Source organism: Cololabis saira, chromosome 3 (genome assembly GCF_033807715.1).
Source record: "Cololabis saira isolate AMF1-May2022 chromosome 3, fColSai1.1, whole genome shotgun sequence".
NCBI lineage: Eukaryota > Metazoa > Chordata > Actinopteri > Beloniformes > Belonidae > Cololabis > Cololabis saira.
In genome coordinates, this window is record NC_084589.1 from 30,828,046 (window position 1) to 30,844,443 (window position 16,398).

Consider the following 16,398-nt stretch of genomic DNA (forward strand, 5'->3'; position numbering starts at 1 on the left):
CACCACAGGGGCCTTGGCCAAAGGCAAAAACAACTTTTTTTTGCTAAGCTTGTTATTGCAAATTGGGAGCACATCAGACACGCACTTTCACACTCTATGCCTCCTGCAATTATTCAAGAAGAGCTCGTATGCACGCAAGCTCTAGCTCATACATAAACTCAGTGGCCGTTTCATTACAAAAGAGATGGAGATCTGGGCTTTCAGTAGTAACGTGTGACTGCTTGGGCATTCAAAGGCTCATTTGACTCAGTTGTACGCTATTCATCACACCAATAGCACCTTCCTGGGCCAAGGCATCAGCAATGTATGGACTTTTGACGCTTTGCAATGACAACTTGGTGTGAAAACAGATATTTTAAAGAGGCAAGAATTTAGTTAGTTGCAGACTTCCTGGCTCTGACTCGAGTCACCGTTGAAATGAGGGGTTACTGCAGTTCATCCAACTGTACAGTTTTTCTGCCCCACGCGAACAGGCAGGGTGTTTTTGTCTTAGTTACTTCCCTTTTAAGAAAGGGAAGGTCTGCAAGTAACAGACGTCAAATGTGGCAATGAAATTCTAATTAAAGTAGCAAAGGGAACAACACCAAAAAGAAAAAAGCAGTGTGTATCACTCCTGACTTCTGGCCCTAAATCAGAGAACACAATTTAACATAATAAAATGTAGGACATAGAATATTGGAGAGAATGTTAAACCTGCAAAGTACAGAAAGAGCTTGTTCTTAATACTTATGAGAAAAATATTCCCCATTAAATACCAGAGGAGGATATTACTTGAGTCATTGTATTTTGAAAACTAGACCGATACACTTGTAATATTTTACTCAATTTAAATTATTGTAATTGATTAAACTCCGCAGTATATTTACACATTTATAAAGGTGTTAATATTAACTCTATGATGCTTAATTCATTTTAATGCATAAAAATTGAGGACTAAATTACACATTAATAATTAATTTGATCTTGCCTGTGGACGGTCTGCAAAATGTATAATGACTGCTTCAATATAAAACGCCATAATTTCCAATGATATGTTACAAAGTCCTTAACATAGGCAGCATTTTTATCTAATAAGAGCAGAAGATAAAACCCTGAAAAATGCATTATGTCATTAACCTCTCACAGTAATGGCCTAATACATATGGTTACGTTTTTTTCTGTTTTCTGAAAGGTCTTTATGTTAAGAGGGTGATGATATGCACACAAACAGGAATCAAATATCATCATATACCTGCTTATTCTGAGCATAACTGCATACTTCCACCACCTTAAAACCAATAGCCATAGCCAATAAAGAGAGCTGACACATAACCAATTCTTGGCCAACACTGGGGTCCAAAGGAGCTTCTAAACAGCTCATGTAGCCATTTCTATCAGTGGTGAACTATGTTCCACTAAATCACATCCTAGCTTATCTGTCAACACTGTTTTTGCCGAGAGATCACTTGGGATGTTTATTTGTCTGAATCCACTGTTTTTCATTGTTGAAATGCCGTTATCTAACCCTGATATACCAATCACATGCACTATACAGTGATGACGACGTTAAACGTTTCTCATCGCATTGTCTTTGTCTACTTTTGTAGATGGTCTCCTCTGTGTCTTTCTGTGACTTTTTTTCAAATCAGAGTAGATAGGTGCTGATCAATAAATGGGGCATGGGCGCCTCAAGGCCATCATGTGCTCATTGACCCGCGTCTGCCGTTTGCGTCAGCCTCCGAGAGTCGGGGCAGGCTTATAAAGAGCTGCGGACACTCACTGGCTTCAGGTTCTTTTTTCTTCTCTGAGACGAAAACAGGTATGTTTGACATATTTTTTTCCTTCTCCAAATTTAAAGAAAAAAGATGGCCCGTATTCACTATTAACTGACGCAGGAAAACTTTACGTGTGTCAAAATATTCAAAAGTACTTAGGCTACTTATTGATCGGAAATTGAGTCTTATTTCATATCGCCGATAAAACGACTGTATGGTGATATTATTGGGGGGAAAAAAAGTACTCAAGAGAATAAAGCCTGAATTATGGTTCCGCATTAAATCAACGCAGAGCCTACGGCGTAGGGTACGGCGTAGCCTACAGCGCAGGCTCTGCATTGGTGTAACGCGGAACCATAAATCAGCCTTAAATGAAACGCAGGCCTACGTTTTTAATGTTTAATTTGAGCTGTTTTAAATTTGAAGGGGCGGGATGAAGACGTGAGCTGTCCAGTCCACAGGGTGCTGAAAAGCTCTGTTTTTCCCCCCCCTCCTGCAGTTATTTATAATTTGATCATTTTGTAAAGACCACAATTCTATGCATGGGAGTCAGGGACAACAAATAAACAAATATATCTCTGCCTTTCCTCTGAAGCTACTCAAAGCCAAGATGAGACTCTACCTTGCAGTTGCCCTGTTGATGGTGGCTCTCGTAGCATTCACAGGTAAGTCTTGCGCTAATAACGCCTCTCCAGCTTTACAGGTCATTATCTCGTGTAAACCTCTAATGGTCTGACTTTGCAGAGGCTCAGGAAGCGGGCATCGAGGAGAAGTTCACCAAGTTCGGTGAGCAGATGTCTGAGTTTGGGAGGAACTTCGCAGAGAAAGCCAAGGATACCTTTCAGAATATTGGAAATTCCGAGTTTGGCGAGACCACCAGGTAAGCGTGCTCACAGGAAATACCACATTTCCCGCAGTCTGTCCATATGCATCCTAACATTACTATTCTCTACTTCCCAGGAACTGGTTTACGGAGCAGTTTGAGAAAATAAAGTCCAGTGTGTCTAAGTAGGAGTAACAGGAACGAGGGTGTTCCCAGATTGCATTCTACCCTTCACCCAAAGCACCCTATCTGCTTGCTGACCTCGTCTGTCATCATAACATCGAAAGGCTGATACGTGCATGACATTGCTCTGCACATTTATGAGCCCAACAAGTTAAATTGCTTCTTCATAAAGTGTTATTTTCTCTTCAATATCTGAAAATGTCAAATGTAAAGTGAAATAATGCCATCAAAATGTTTTTGATATAAATTCTCTGTAAACATAGAATTTTTTTCATGCAAATAAAAGAAGAAGTCATGTACAAAATGAATGAATCATAAGAAGTTAAATGTGTTTGCCATACACTTTTCACTGAACAGGTTACCAGTCCAAAATGAACTCAATAAAGACAATATAGGTAGATGGGTTTCCTTCTTTCAATATATTTTTCAATTTTCTTAAGTGGAAATGAATGCAAGCAGAAAGCATCAGACACATATGAATATTAATTATCTCAAAATTCCAAGTCAGGAAAACTTGCCAGAGTAAAGGTTTATAGTGTAGCTATTCTAACATTCAATTATTAAGGATGCCACAAGAGGGAAAAAAATCAGTTGTTAAATGTCTCAAAATGTCTCTATGCCACACCACAATGCCATCATTACTGCATTTTTGCATCAAAATTCGCCATATCTTCTCTTCCGGGGCCAGATTGGAACTACAAGCAGCCCAGTCCAGTACTCATACCTTCTTCTACCTCAGTCACATCTGTGTGTGTGCGCAGAATTGGCTTATTGAGAGGTAAAAAAAAAAAAAAAGACTTGGGGAAGATTTTGTCCAGAAGGAAACATATTTCAATTCTTGAACCTTTCGTAACAACACTGATGCTTTACCATCATAGAGCCTGGGTTTTGGACCTGTTGCTGATAGCACTTTGTGTGGTTTTTTTCATCTGTGGTCTGGTCTAGTGTCCAATAAATAGTCTAATATTCACATAAATAAGATAAATATTCTCCAACACCTATTAGCTTGACCACAGAACACATTCAGAAAGTGTGATGGTCGACACTAGATGCTTTTGAGTCCAGAGAGGTCAATGGCACTGCTGAACAGAAGTATTTGTAAATCCAAATTTTTGTGTTTGACAATGGTTTTCCAGAGTAATTGCTTACCAGGTGTAACCACATTAATACACACTCATGAGCCATAGCATTATGACCACATAGAGGTAAAGTGAGTTAACACTGCTCATTTTGCTACAGTGCATGGTTCTGCTGAGAACATCTGAGTTCTGTCATTCAGAAAAATAGCATTTTGGCCCTTGCCATACACCTGGCTTAAATCATTTGGAGCTCAAAGAACACAACAAAGAGTGGTTGGTTTGGTTATTTGGTCTCAAAACTGTCTCCACAGATACCACTCGAGAAGGACCTGATGTTATCTGTAGAAATGTTCCGTTTATAGAAACCCCATCTTAAAACCCACAGGGTGCAAAAAATCAAAGGATCTTTTTCTGCAGGTACGACAGACACTCCAACACACTAGAATCTAGATGTTCATGGCTATAGCTCTTATGGAAACACAAGCGCTACACTTTCAGGAGATGTCCAGGTCCAACTTAGACTTGCACCCAGATCCTCTGCAAATTCCTGCAAAGTTGCTTTTGTACCATATCATGATTGCAATTTTTGACATTATGGTATGAAATGTTTGTTATTTATATTCATTTGTTATTTTCTTGTTTGTTTGTGCCAAAATAGATGTATAATTACATGAGAAGACAAATTATTAAACATACGGTTAATTTTTTGCACCACTAAAGAAAAGTTCATATAAAAATAAAAATAAACGTTGCAGTTGAAGGAAATCTACATATTTAGCTTGCAAATAAATTAATTTACATGATGTCAACGACAAATTAACAGACTTCAAATCTCAGTAATTTTATCCAAGTTTAAGCAACTTCTAATAGATCAAGCTTATTTGTGTTAATGGCAGGTATCAAAGGGCAAGCGCCAGCATTGCACCTCATCTGGCATTTCACAATTCCTGGGATAAAGTCACTGTTTATGATAAGTTAATTATCCACCAGTTGTCCTAGTTCAATGAAATCAGTTTCAGCGGGGAGAACAGAGCAACAGAGGTCAGCCGTTTATGCACAAAGGCCTTAGACAGTTATCACATTGCGACAGACGTCTGGGATGGAATCACTTTGAGATCACTTTCACTTCAAGATAAAGTTGTGAAGTAAACAGCTTCCTCTTGATCAGCAACTTTGGCATGTCCATTTACAAACCGAGTGGAAGAATTTGAGTTTGTGATTCACTTGCTGCATTTTGATGTTAGACTGTTAAAAAGTGCACTGTTAAATTTAAATGTTTTGTGACCTGCAGACACTGCAGTGTGCAAAACCAAATCTTTTGCATAAAAAAACTAACAAACAACACACATCAATGCATCAACATACTTCAAACAGTTTAGGTGAAGTTGAATTCATAACGATTTACTGCAGAACAATGATATTAGTATATTGCAGGTCATTCTTTTCTGCAAGGTGACCTGGAAAAAAAACACATAAAACCATGGTCCTGTCTGTTAAGTCAAAACAGTGGACAAAGTATATTATATGCTGTAAGGAAACCTAATTTAAACTGCTTTCATGCAGAACAAGTATTGTGAAAAGATTCCAGATTCTGGCACAATCAAATCCATTCTGTGGTGGACTCTGGCCATGAAAAACCTGCAAGATAGAAAACATTTATCTGTTTGAACCCAGTCTTTACTAAAACCTGTATCTCTACTTTGAGACTTTGACTGGTCTGTACACATTTCAGCATCCCCTAAATGGAGCGAAATATCTAATCCAAAGGGCACATGGACAGTTATTGAACCCAGTCAATGCTGATTTTGAAACGATATCAAGCGTGCAGGATCTGCAAATGTAAAAAGCAGAATCTCTTTCCTATTCCTGATCTGTATTGTAACACAATTAATGTGTAAAACAAAACCACAAATCTATATTTGATGAATGCAACTATGCATTACCTAAAGTTTCATGCTTTTCAAATTTTACAAATTCCAATGCAAGTCTCAAAAAATGCCTACCTGAGAAGTTTGAACCTTTCCAAAAAAACGGGATTAATGATCATCCGGTCAGGACAAATGTACACACACGTCACCAAATACAAATAAAGTGGTCTGATAATGCTTGCCTCATTTAACATCTGTTGACCAGAGCCAGAGGAAATGGTAAAAATACTTTTTGTCTTTTCTCTAATTATTCTGATCTTAATAAGCACATGATCCAATTTTTTCTTGGAAATTTAAATCAATGTTTTGTGTAAAAGGCAGATATGAATGTATTATATGTTAACATGATGCAATAGGTGGTTGTTTGAACATCTGGCTCAAACTGCAGCAGTTTAGCTATAAATTAACATTCAATGACAAACATCCTGATCATGATTGTGTTTCTCCTGTTTCTGGCAGTTACGTTTTAAGGCACTTGCAATCATATTCGTCTTATTAATGCAAGGTATGGTTTCAGAGTAATCATTCTGCATTTTCAGAATTAATTCTTTAATTATTGAGTATTTTAGCTTTACTTGACTAACAAGTGTCCCTCTCTGCAGCATGTTTGCCAGCTTTGACACAGACACCAGCCGCAGGTGTGCCTGACTCTCCAGGAATATTGCGGCGGCTGGCAGATAGAGCCAGGTATTTCTTAATAAATTATATTGCATTAGTAAATTATGCATTTGCTTGCACTTCAGTGTGCCTTTGCATGCATGTCATAATTTGTGTAATCCTCTGCATACATAGGCATGCCAAAGATACAATCCAGGTTGTTGGAGGATCAGTATACGGCTTTGCTGAAGCCTACTACGAGGACCACATCCAACCAGTGACCAACAGATACACCGAGTGGGCCTCTAATAAGCGAAAGTCGGCGTGGGAGAGTGTTCAGACAGCTGTTGGGAACTACATGCCATCAAGAAACTACACCCACTAATCAAGCCCCTAAAAATGAAAGAAGCTGACTGTGAAATACTGTTTCAATAAAATGCCACTGCTTCAATCATGATTGCACTCACCATGTCTCAATGTTTTCTGCTGAAAAAAAAAAGTCTGTCTGTCTGCATTAGATTTTTAATACGGGCATAGCTTTGAGGAAACACACGACAAAATAATTATGTGCAATCAACATAAGGTGACACATATATTACAACTTCATGAGTGTAATGCTTAATAAGGTCAATAAGTATTAACTTAAGCCTCGATCAAGATAAAGGGGTGAGAAGTAAAATAGAACAAAACAGAGACATCAGAAGGGCGTGAAAAAAATAAACATTTACCCCCGTCTATGAAGTCTGTCTCAAGATAAGATGATGAAAGGTGAAGTCTTATGGTCCACAAAGGTTGTCTACACAGAACTTGGACTATTGATTCTTTGGCTCCAATCTCACTGAACTGTTAAAAAAAAAATGCTGATTTGAAAGTTTGATCATAGCATAATCTTCCAACGCAGCAGGGAATGAATAACACATTACCTGATTTAAATATATGTAAATATATATTTATTTCAACATCAGATGCAACTGTTATAGCACACATGTCCTGAGACATTTAACAAACACATCTTTTGCAGCATTAGGAGGTTTCTGACTGCATCTTGCTATACAAGCGCAGATAAACCTACATGTCAGGAACATTGCACAACCACCAGGTCCTATTTCCCCACGTAGACTGTATGGTGATGTAAACTGAACTTTGTTTAGGTGAAAGTGTATGTGTGTGTGTGCATGCAAGCTTGCGTGCGTTGGCGTGTGTATGGTCATCAGATGACGTTTGTTTGCAGTCCCCCCCTATATCATCCAGTCCAGATGTGAGCTCCGGATTACAGACAACTCGCTGTCAGAGAAGACTGTCACCTCTCGGATCTGTACGTCCAGCACAACAGCAGGTAATCAGCAGAAGCCCTCGCTGCTTCTTTTTAAAACTAATCTGAATAGATTTCTTAAAACAGTAGCTTTATAAAACACTCAGGTGTTACAATTCTCACTTCAAGATCTGCGTGTAAAGTTTTTCTATTGTTTCAGACATGAACGCAAAGCTCGTCGTGGCCCTGGTGCTTGCTCTGCAGGGTAAGACAACATGCAAATACTTTCCAAATAATTGAGTGGATTTTTAACCAAGCTTAGAAACAGCAGGGGAGATTAATTAAAAAAAACTCAACAACCGAATTACAATTAAATCATTCATTATTGTTAAGAAAGTTTAGAGTCTTTCATGTAGAACTGTGCAAATATAACACGCTGTTGATGCATTCGTCTTTTTTGCAAAAATGGAATAGCAGGTGCAGCATGGCTAGTCAAATCACACTTTTATTTTGCATGGATAAAAAATATGTACTCTATCTGCAAATTACTGCTGTAGAAGTGAGATTTTCAACATTTTCTTTTGACTTCTTTGACTTCATGTCACATTTACATTCTAACCTGAAAATAGCTCGTTGAGGGTCTGAGCCTTTGCACCTGTGTTCTTTGAAAAAAAAAAGCTTTTCAATTACATTCCGGCCCCTCTGATTACATTTCAGTCTCCATAAGCATCTGTGAGATTCCTGCACCATCCCAGGAACTCGTTGACAAGTATGAGTCGATGAAATCTGTGTTCTACAAGAGAATACTGAACGCTTACAACAGACTGCAGGCTGCAGCCGGCGACACCGAGCGTGGCCAGGTTGCCAGGGAACTCATGGCGTCTCTGCAGAGCAAACCTGAGCTGCAAGCCATCGTCAAAGTTGCCAGGTGAGTGTTAACCCAGACCTATCCTTCCAGCAAAGACCTCCTGGCTGAACTATTAACTACCTCATCTGGAGCATCTAGTTGACTTGTGGCTGAGATTTAGTCACTTCAACCACCAGTTTGTTGTGAAACCCCACCGCCATAGGCTACAAGTTCATGCTGAAAGGAGAACAGCAGCTTTTAGTTTATAAAGTCTTCTTTTCTCTCTCTCTCTTAAAAATTGAATCAGTTAGAGACAAACTTTTTCCTCTCTCTTGTGCAGCGGCCTGGGCTCAGAGGCAGCTCCCATCGTGGACAGGGCCCGTTCATCACTGCTGGGTCTGTACGAGCATTACCTGCGCCCCCAGGTTGGCGACAGCTTGAACAGCGCCATCGACCACATCAAGCTCTACCTGGATCAAATCCTGCCCGCTGAGTAAAGATCATCTTGCATGTCAAATGTCTGTAACCAGTGATAGTTCATAGAATCCACAACGTTTTAGTCTGAGAGGAGCAATGCACAATGCAAATATGATACGTTGCCTCTTTTAAAATCAATGTCTTTGCCAAATCATGCAGGATTACAAGCATGGTAGACATGTCAACACCATCTATGCAAGTTCTGCATGTACAGTATTAGGTGTTTATACACTAACCAAAGTCTGTGTGTGACTGTTTATGTATGTATGTGTGTGTGTTCAATAAAATGAACTAAAAACTATTTGAATCCTTCTTTTTTTTGCTTCCATATTTGACACAATGTACTAGCCTTATTTAATTCTTATAGTTTATTAGTGGAACATGAGTAATAAATTGTTATTATAACCCAAAATCCCAATTCACTAGTTCATGATCATCCATTTAAACATTATGGGATTATTTATTAGTACTGATGGTGGTTTATAGGAGGAATTTTAAGTTAAAATAAATCCTGCATATTACAGACACCAAAAAATCTGATGGTACATCTTTGCACTGAACGCAGTGCTTGGATTTCAGAGTCAGTTTGGGTTCAGTGTGTCCACCTCAGTCCCCAGATTGATGAAAAGTCAAATATGATAACTGCTCTCCATTATAATATGTCTCACAAACAAGCAGATAAACAAAATGTCCTTTTCTTAAACTGAAAGTGTAAAACGTTTAGTTTAGTCCCAAACTTATATAAAGTTAATAAGTGCTACCAATTGAATGATGAGGAAAAACCATGTGGAGGTGTGTGACTTTTCACCTCATTTTAGACGAAGTAATGATTGTGATTTTTGCCATTTTCCTTGAGCAAACAAAAACCCCTATGTTGCAATAACACAACACATAACATGGAAGAAAAACCAGCACCACACAGCATCTTGCCGTGGTTGCTGTCAGTACAGGAGATACCATTGTGCAGCCCAGGGTGTTCTTCATCTTCAATGATAGCCAAACAAAGCGGAGGCGTCAGTGGGACCGACAGCTGGACACAGCTGCACACAAACAGACTGGAGATCTGAGGTCACAAGCAGCATGACACGGGAGGCCGGATCACGTTACAGGCTGCAACGTGGACTTAGGCCTTGATCAATTTCAGGTCTCATGAGAAAAAGATTTTTTTGTGGATTTTTTTTTGTTTAGGATCATATCAAAAGAATATATATATATATATATATATATATATATATATATATATATATATATATATATATATATATATATATATATATATATATGTATTAACTATGATCTGCAGAGGTTTGATGAAACACACATAAAGTTGTGTTCCTATCCCCCACTGAGCAAATTAAATATTATACAAGTTATGGAGAAAACTGTATAAAATACGGTATCCAGCATGTCATTTCTCTGTGATATTTCAACTAGTAATTTGACAGAATTGCATGGAGAGTGAATTGTTTGAAAAACCGAGCACACAACATGTTATGCAACAGCAAGAAACAAACACCAGCACTTATTAACTAGACCCAAAATATTTACTTTTAATATATAACCTCAAGGCTAAAAAGTAAAAACATTCAAAGTAAACTTTTTTGTCTGTTTACTGTTTTTGAAATGGAATAAATATTGTGTCAGAAAGAGAATGTGCATACCTGGGAATAGACTGGTTTGCTGGTTTCCGTCAAATATGATCTAATCGTATTTGACTGCTTAAACACAGATCATTTTATTTTCTTGTCTTTATTGGATGCTCTCATTAAACATTCACCGGGCTGGTGGAAATAAAAGTATGAAAACGAATAAACTCTTTCCTGCAATAAAAATTAATTGGACCCAGTAGTTTGAACTCAAACCTCTTAAGTTCTCTGGTCTTAAGAAGTATTCACTGAGATGTCAACCATCACTCCCAATTAGGAGATCTCTGAATGCAAACAAGACTAATTGATCTCCATAAGGCCCGAAAAGAATAAAAAGTAATTTAGGAATTTATCATTTTACAGTTAGACAAATGATCCATAGATGGAAATGGTTTAGTATCGCAGCTCCTCTTCCGAGAGGTGGGTACTCGGCCTGAATGCCCTCATAAGCAGAATGAAGTCTTCAACCAGATAAAGAAGAAGCCACAAGAAACAGCTTGACGAGATTACTGGAACTGAAAAATATCTCTGTTCATGAACATTACTGCGCATTTGATGCTTCTCAAAGAAGCAGCTCAGCAATCTGTTGGGATACTGGTAGAAATAAAGTTGAATTCTTGGAGAAGAAGACTCAGCACTGTGTAGAAGAACATAATGGCATAGCTTATCAAATATATGATCCCAGCGATAACAAGTAGCATAGTGGAAAATCACGATTTGGGCTGACCCTGGTGCTTTAGGACCTGAGCCATGTGTTTTCATGGAGGGGGACATTTATTTAAGTTCACCAAAGTAAATTTAACAAGTGAACTTCCCTGCTGTTTGATCCTGTCCTAAAATATCCCAAAGAATATTGTGTGAGTGGCTCTCCGCCAGCTAAAGGTTTGTAGAAGTTTGGTTATTAACCTGAGCGATGACCCTCAACATCAGTGGTAAATCTACCACAGAACGGTTTCAGGAAAAGAAAATCTGCCATTTCGAGTTTTCCGATCAAAGCTCAGACCTTAACCCCCCTGAGAGGCTGTGGAGTGATCTCAAAATCACAGTTTCACACCGGATGTTCCAACAAAGGGCCAAAGCTGAAGCAGTTCTGTGAAGAGGAATGGTCAAAAAATTCCTCCTGAATGTTGCACAGATCTGATCCAGAGCTGCTAAGAGCACTTACTTAACGCCGCTGCTGCCAAATGAGGCTCAAACACCCATCACATCCAATCCAATGCAGGTCAATTGATCCGTATAGGACCAAGTCACATCAGAAGTCATCTCAAGGCAATGCTTGGAAAGTAAACAGCTTCATTGCAGTTGAGTTGAATGCTACGACGGCGTATTAGGGCCAAACTAAGACAAAAAAAAATATAGGAAATTACGAGAATAAAGTCATAATGTTGCGAGAATAAAGTCGTAATAGAATAAAGTCGTAATATTATGAGAATAATGTTGTAATATTATGAGAATAAAGTCATAATATTACGAGAATAATGTAATATTACGAGAATAAAGTCGTAACATTACGAGAATAAAGTCGTAACATTACGAGAATAAAGTCGTAATTTATGAGAACTCTAACAGGAAGAGCAGTATTCTCCCTGTGTTAAAATGAGGAATATTGAGCATCTTGTGAAGTTATATTTATATATTTATAATATATTTAATATTACGACCTTATTCTCGTAATATTACGACTTTATTCTCGTAATGTTACAACTTTATTCTCAAAATATTACGACTTTATCCTCAAAATATTACGACTTTATTCTGGTAATATTATGTCTTTATTCTCGTAATTTTACGACTTTATTCTCGTAATGTTACGACTTTATTCTCAAAATATTACGACTTTATTCTCAAAATATTACGACTTTATTCTGGTATTATTATGACTTTATTCTCGTAATTTCAATTTTTTTTGTCTTAGTTTGGCCCTAATACTCCGTCGTAGAATGCAGTCCAGTTCAGTTAAATTATAATTACATTACAATGAAATCAAATGTGTTGTTATCCAAGTCAAATTCATGTATTTAATTTGCTAATTCTTTTTGTCGCACATGAAATGTTTAGAAATCAGGAAGCGAGGCCCGAGGACCATCAACAGGGACGAGGGAGCCTACATGCTCTCTCCCACCTGGAGCAGCATCCTGCAGGGGCATCCAGCGGACAGCAGAGGGCCTGACTCACCTGTCAAATCTGACAGGTGAGTCAGGCCTCCTTTCAGCTGATAAATGACAGGTCACACACACCATCTTGTGAGTCTGATGAAGGTGAAAGGAATTGCTGAAACATGTCAGGTGAAGAAAAAAACGTCTTGTCTGACAAAAAGAATTAGCAAATTAAATTGCAAAAGACATGGACAAAATTAACTTTATTAAATCAAATTCATATAGTTTCAAGTGAATAAAACAAAAAGCAAGCAAAAAAAAAGAAAAAAAGCCAGCATGGCCGAGGGAACCAAGAGACTGTATAAGATCTTTAATAGATTTTTCACTTTGATGTTAGTGTCCACAAGACGGGAGAATGAAGAATGACTCCCTACTGACAAGAAGAAACCTCAACCGGTTGAGGGGGATCAGAGAACATAAGAGATGGCAACAAACACAGAATCATGAGGCTATGAGACAGAAAAGAGAGAAATACAGAGTTAATACTGTAGCACAAATAAAAGGCTGGCTCAGGAGTCAATGTTTGATCAGTGTGTTCAATAAATACCTTTGTACATGATCAATTATGAAACTTTTTGTGTTTTCAACTCAAGGACATTATGGTTTTCTATTAATGTGATTTGATTAAGCTAGATCGCGCATGAATGCAAATTAATGCAGAAAACCATTACGTTGCAGAGGGTTTACACTGCTTCTTTGCCCCTGTGAAAGTTTTATACAACACAAACACACAACAAAGTATGAGACTGAAACATTTCTGCTTAGTTCTTTCAGTTTTACCTACTCTAAATAGGAGCCTGCTGATGAGTAAAGAATGTTTTGGGATCCATTTGTTTTTGGCTGAGCGGAGGGATATTTTCTTTCTTCATAAATCCCCAAAAACTAAACGAAAACAAAACCCTTTCACCTAGATTCAGTGCTGATTACATTCTGTTCCCATCCTGGGAGAGGGGGTGGATATATTACTGGGAAGACCACCAACAAGCAACAACATTTTAAGAGAAGCACAACAAGTTTACTCAACCTGGCTAAAATGTTTCTCAACCTGACTCTGCACTGGTGACGTGTTCAGCGCACTCTAGACTTAGGACCATCTCAGTAGGACGTGGGGCTACTGTCATGTGGCACTGTGTGTTGTTTGGGATCCAATTGTTTATCAAATGAGGTCATAGTTATTAGGTTATTAGGAGAGAGGTCAAGAGGTCACCAGCCCATCACAAAACCCTCAAAAAAGGCATTTAATTGAAAAGAATCTGTAGTGTTTTAAAGATAGCACAAGTTTATTCTAGTTGGATAAAATATTCCATGACCTGACTCAGCAATGATGACGTGTTCAGCAGACTCTAGACTTAGGACCATCTCCATAGGATTACTGTGATGTGGCATGGACACTTCAGTCTTGTTACGCAAGCAGGAAGTGCCTCTTCACGGAGCTGTAAGAGCTTGCTGGATCAGACAAACCAATGATCTAATCAATGGGAAACAACTCACTGTGGCAACATTAAAAGCGGGGTCACACATGTAGACAGGAGACATTTCCACCCTCGGCCCATGTGCTTTTATTTTAAAAACTGAATGTGACTATCATTTCCTTAAGCAGATGTATAAAGTCCTCTCTTTATGTAGTAACAGTATATTCTTTATCAGGACACAATGGCGGGCTTCTCCTGCAAACAGACATCAGGCCGCAGCGCAGGTTTATCTCCCACAGAGTGCACTTTGGCTCTGTGAGCAGCAAGTCAACAAATTCACACTCCTATATAAACAGGTCGGGCCAGAGATGCCTCCAACTCTGGTTTCTTTTCACAGACGTTTCTGCAGAGCTATACAGTGAGTACTGACACTTTGGCTTCAATTATTTTCAGCATTCAGCCGCATCAGCATTAAAAATAACATTGTTGCCATGTAAAGATAAAAGAAAGGTTGAAAGAAAAGAGTGGGGAAGGCAGAAACTGTATCTTGATAATAACTGAAAGTGAGGAAGTATTTTTTTAATTATTTTTTTTTAACAAAAGGGTGAAAAAAGTCACAAATGGACTAAAATCCCCTAAATCAGGAGAACACAAGCAGTCAAATCCATGACAATGTCTCACCCTAGTGGATAGAAAGGTGTAAAGTTTCAACCTCTTTTTCTCTCTCTTTTTATTTACAGATCTGAAGCATCATGAATAAGCTGCTGGTCTTTTCTGTGCTTTTTGCACTTTTCGCTCTCAGTAAGTGCATTCTCATGTGATTCAAGTGCTGATAAATTTTTTTTTAAACTATTTAAATGAGGAGCGAATGTCATTATTGTTGATTAAGTCGGCATAATAAAATTGGAAGTCTTTTCTGAATCGATCAGTTTTGTTCTGAGCTAAAATCAGGTCGAATGCTGCTTGATCAAATGTTGGGAACATGATAGTAAAAGCATAACATTTGTTTTAAAGCAAAAATTTTCAAACACTGTATTAAAAACATACAACTTTGTAATAATAAAATGTGCTCAATGTGATCTTGATGGTGTTATGACAAAACTTTACATTTTAAGCAGATCAGCTCTTATTCACATGTCACATGACTGCAATGTTTTAAAATGTTTCTGTTGAGGTGTACAAATGACTGCTAAATGTGTCTACCTCACGTTGCTTCATAAAAACATGTTTTTGTTTAGGTGCCGAAAGCTTCCGTGTGCCGAGGCAGGCTGAGGAGGACGAGGGGACTCTCACTAAGCTCTCATCTACCTTCAAGTCCTACTATGACGGCGCTGTCAACACTGTCAGTGGATATGTGGACAGCATCAAGGACATGAAGCTCGACGAGAAAGCAAAGTAAGGCACAGATTTCTTCATGCATTGCAAAAACAAATCAGGAGTCATACTCAGAATAACTTCTTTTCTGTGTCTGCAGGAATATTTACAGCGACACTACCGCGGTCGTGGGCACCTACGCCGGCATTATGCAAGACCAGCTTTATCACATTTTTTACCAGCAGTAAAAAAACAAAGAAAGAAAAAATGAAAAAAACAAAACAAACTAAGATCCATTGACGTCAGCTACCTTTCATGACAGTTTAACAATTCCCACCCTGCATGTGAAAGGCCCACACAGCCGTTGACCCTCTGCCCCGCATCGTGCACCTCGCCATACGGAGTCTCTAAACCTCAAACAGCATCTTCAGAAATAATGGGCAACTTTGTGGAGTTTTTCTTGGGCCACTGCATCTATTAAACGCCCAGTGTGTGGACAACAAGTCTTTTCAAAAAGCAACAAACAGCTCGCCTGGAACAAATGGATGGAATAAGTTCGGAGGGCATAGCAAACACCAAACTATTTGTAATCTAGCAACGAATTCCTGAATGAGTCTCAAGAGCTAGAAAGCAATCACACCCGAAAATAATGGCGACAATATCACCCGCACTGTTGCGTCCCATCGCCATCACTTCCTTATAAATGAATTTAAATGTTTGTGTCATATCTTGGAATTAAATATTTATACAAAAAAAAGTGGTGTCCAAGGTTGATTCGTTATAACTGAACGTAAAATATGACTTTGCACCTTCCTGTTTGTGTCAGACTTGTGTTTTCTTTCAGATTAGCGATTCGCAGGATCACATGTTTCTGTCTATCTGAATCTGCAATGAGACGCAAGACTTTTATCAGCCACGGCAGCGCCAGAA

The 16,398-nt window shown here is 38.4% G+C and overlaps 5 protein-coding genes across 5 annotated transcripts in view; 4 read left to right on the forward strand and 1 right to left on the reverse strand.

The window, feature by feature from the left end:
- Positions 1-16,398, reverse strand: part of LOC133436703 (apolipoprotein A-IV-like) — a 298,467-nt gene that overhangs the window by 18,057 nt on the left and 264,012 nt on the right. The window lies entirely within an intron of this gene.
- apoc1 (apolipoprotein C-I) lies at positions 1,741-3,158 on the forward strand. The gene is made up of 4 exons (XM_061718454.1): positions 1,741-1,798; positions 2,350-2,419; positions 2,499-2,634; positions 2,715-3,158. Exons 2-4 carry the CDS (start codon positions 2,365-2,367, stop codon positions 2,764-2,766), a joined length of 243 nt encoding a protein of 80 aa, XP_061574438.1. The 5' UTR covers positions 1,741-1,798; positions 2,350-2,364; the 3' UTR covers positions 2,767-3,158.
- On the forward strand, positions 5,919-6,815 carry apoc4 (apolipoprotein C-IV). The gene is made up of 4 exons (XM_061717220.1): positions 5,919-5,986; positions 6,227-6,272; positions 6,370-6,454; positions 6,560-6,815. Exons 1-4 carry the CDS (start codon positions 5,984-5,986, stop codon positions 6,747-6,749), a joined length of 324 nt encoding a protein of 107 aa, XP_061573204.1. The 5' UTR covers positions 5,919-5,983; the 3' UTR covers positions 6,750-6,815.
- apoa2 (apolipoprotein A-II) lies at positions 7,590-9,241 on the forward strand. Its single transcript, XM_061717219.1, has 4 exons — positions 7,590-7,700; positions 7,837-7,881; positions 8,334-8,544; positions 8,804-9,241. Exons 2-4 carry the CDS (start codon positions 7,839-7,841, stop codon positions 8,958-8,960), a joined length of 411 nt encoding a protein of 136 aa, XP_061573203.1. The 5' UTR covers positions 7,590-7,700; positions 7,837-7,838; the 3' UTR covers positions 8,961-9,241.
- apoc2 (apolipoprotein C-II) lies at positions 14,485-15,750 on the forward strand. Its single transcript, XM_061717223.1, has 4 exons — positions 14,485-14,572; positions 14,895-14,955; positions 15,393-15,549; positions 15,629-15,750. The coding sequence occupies exons 2-4, from the start codon at positions 14,907-14,909 to the stop codon at positions 15,714-15,716; spliced, it is 294 nt and encodes a 97-aa protein (XP_061573207.1). The 5' UTR covers positions 14,485-14,572; positions 14,895-14,906; the 3' UTR covers positions 15,717-15,750.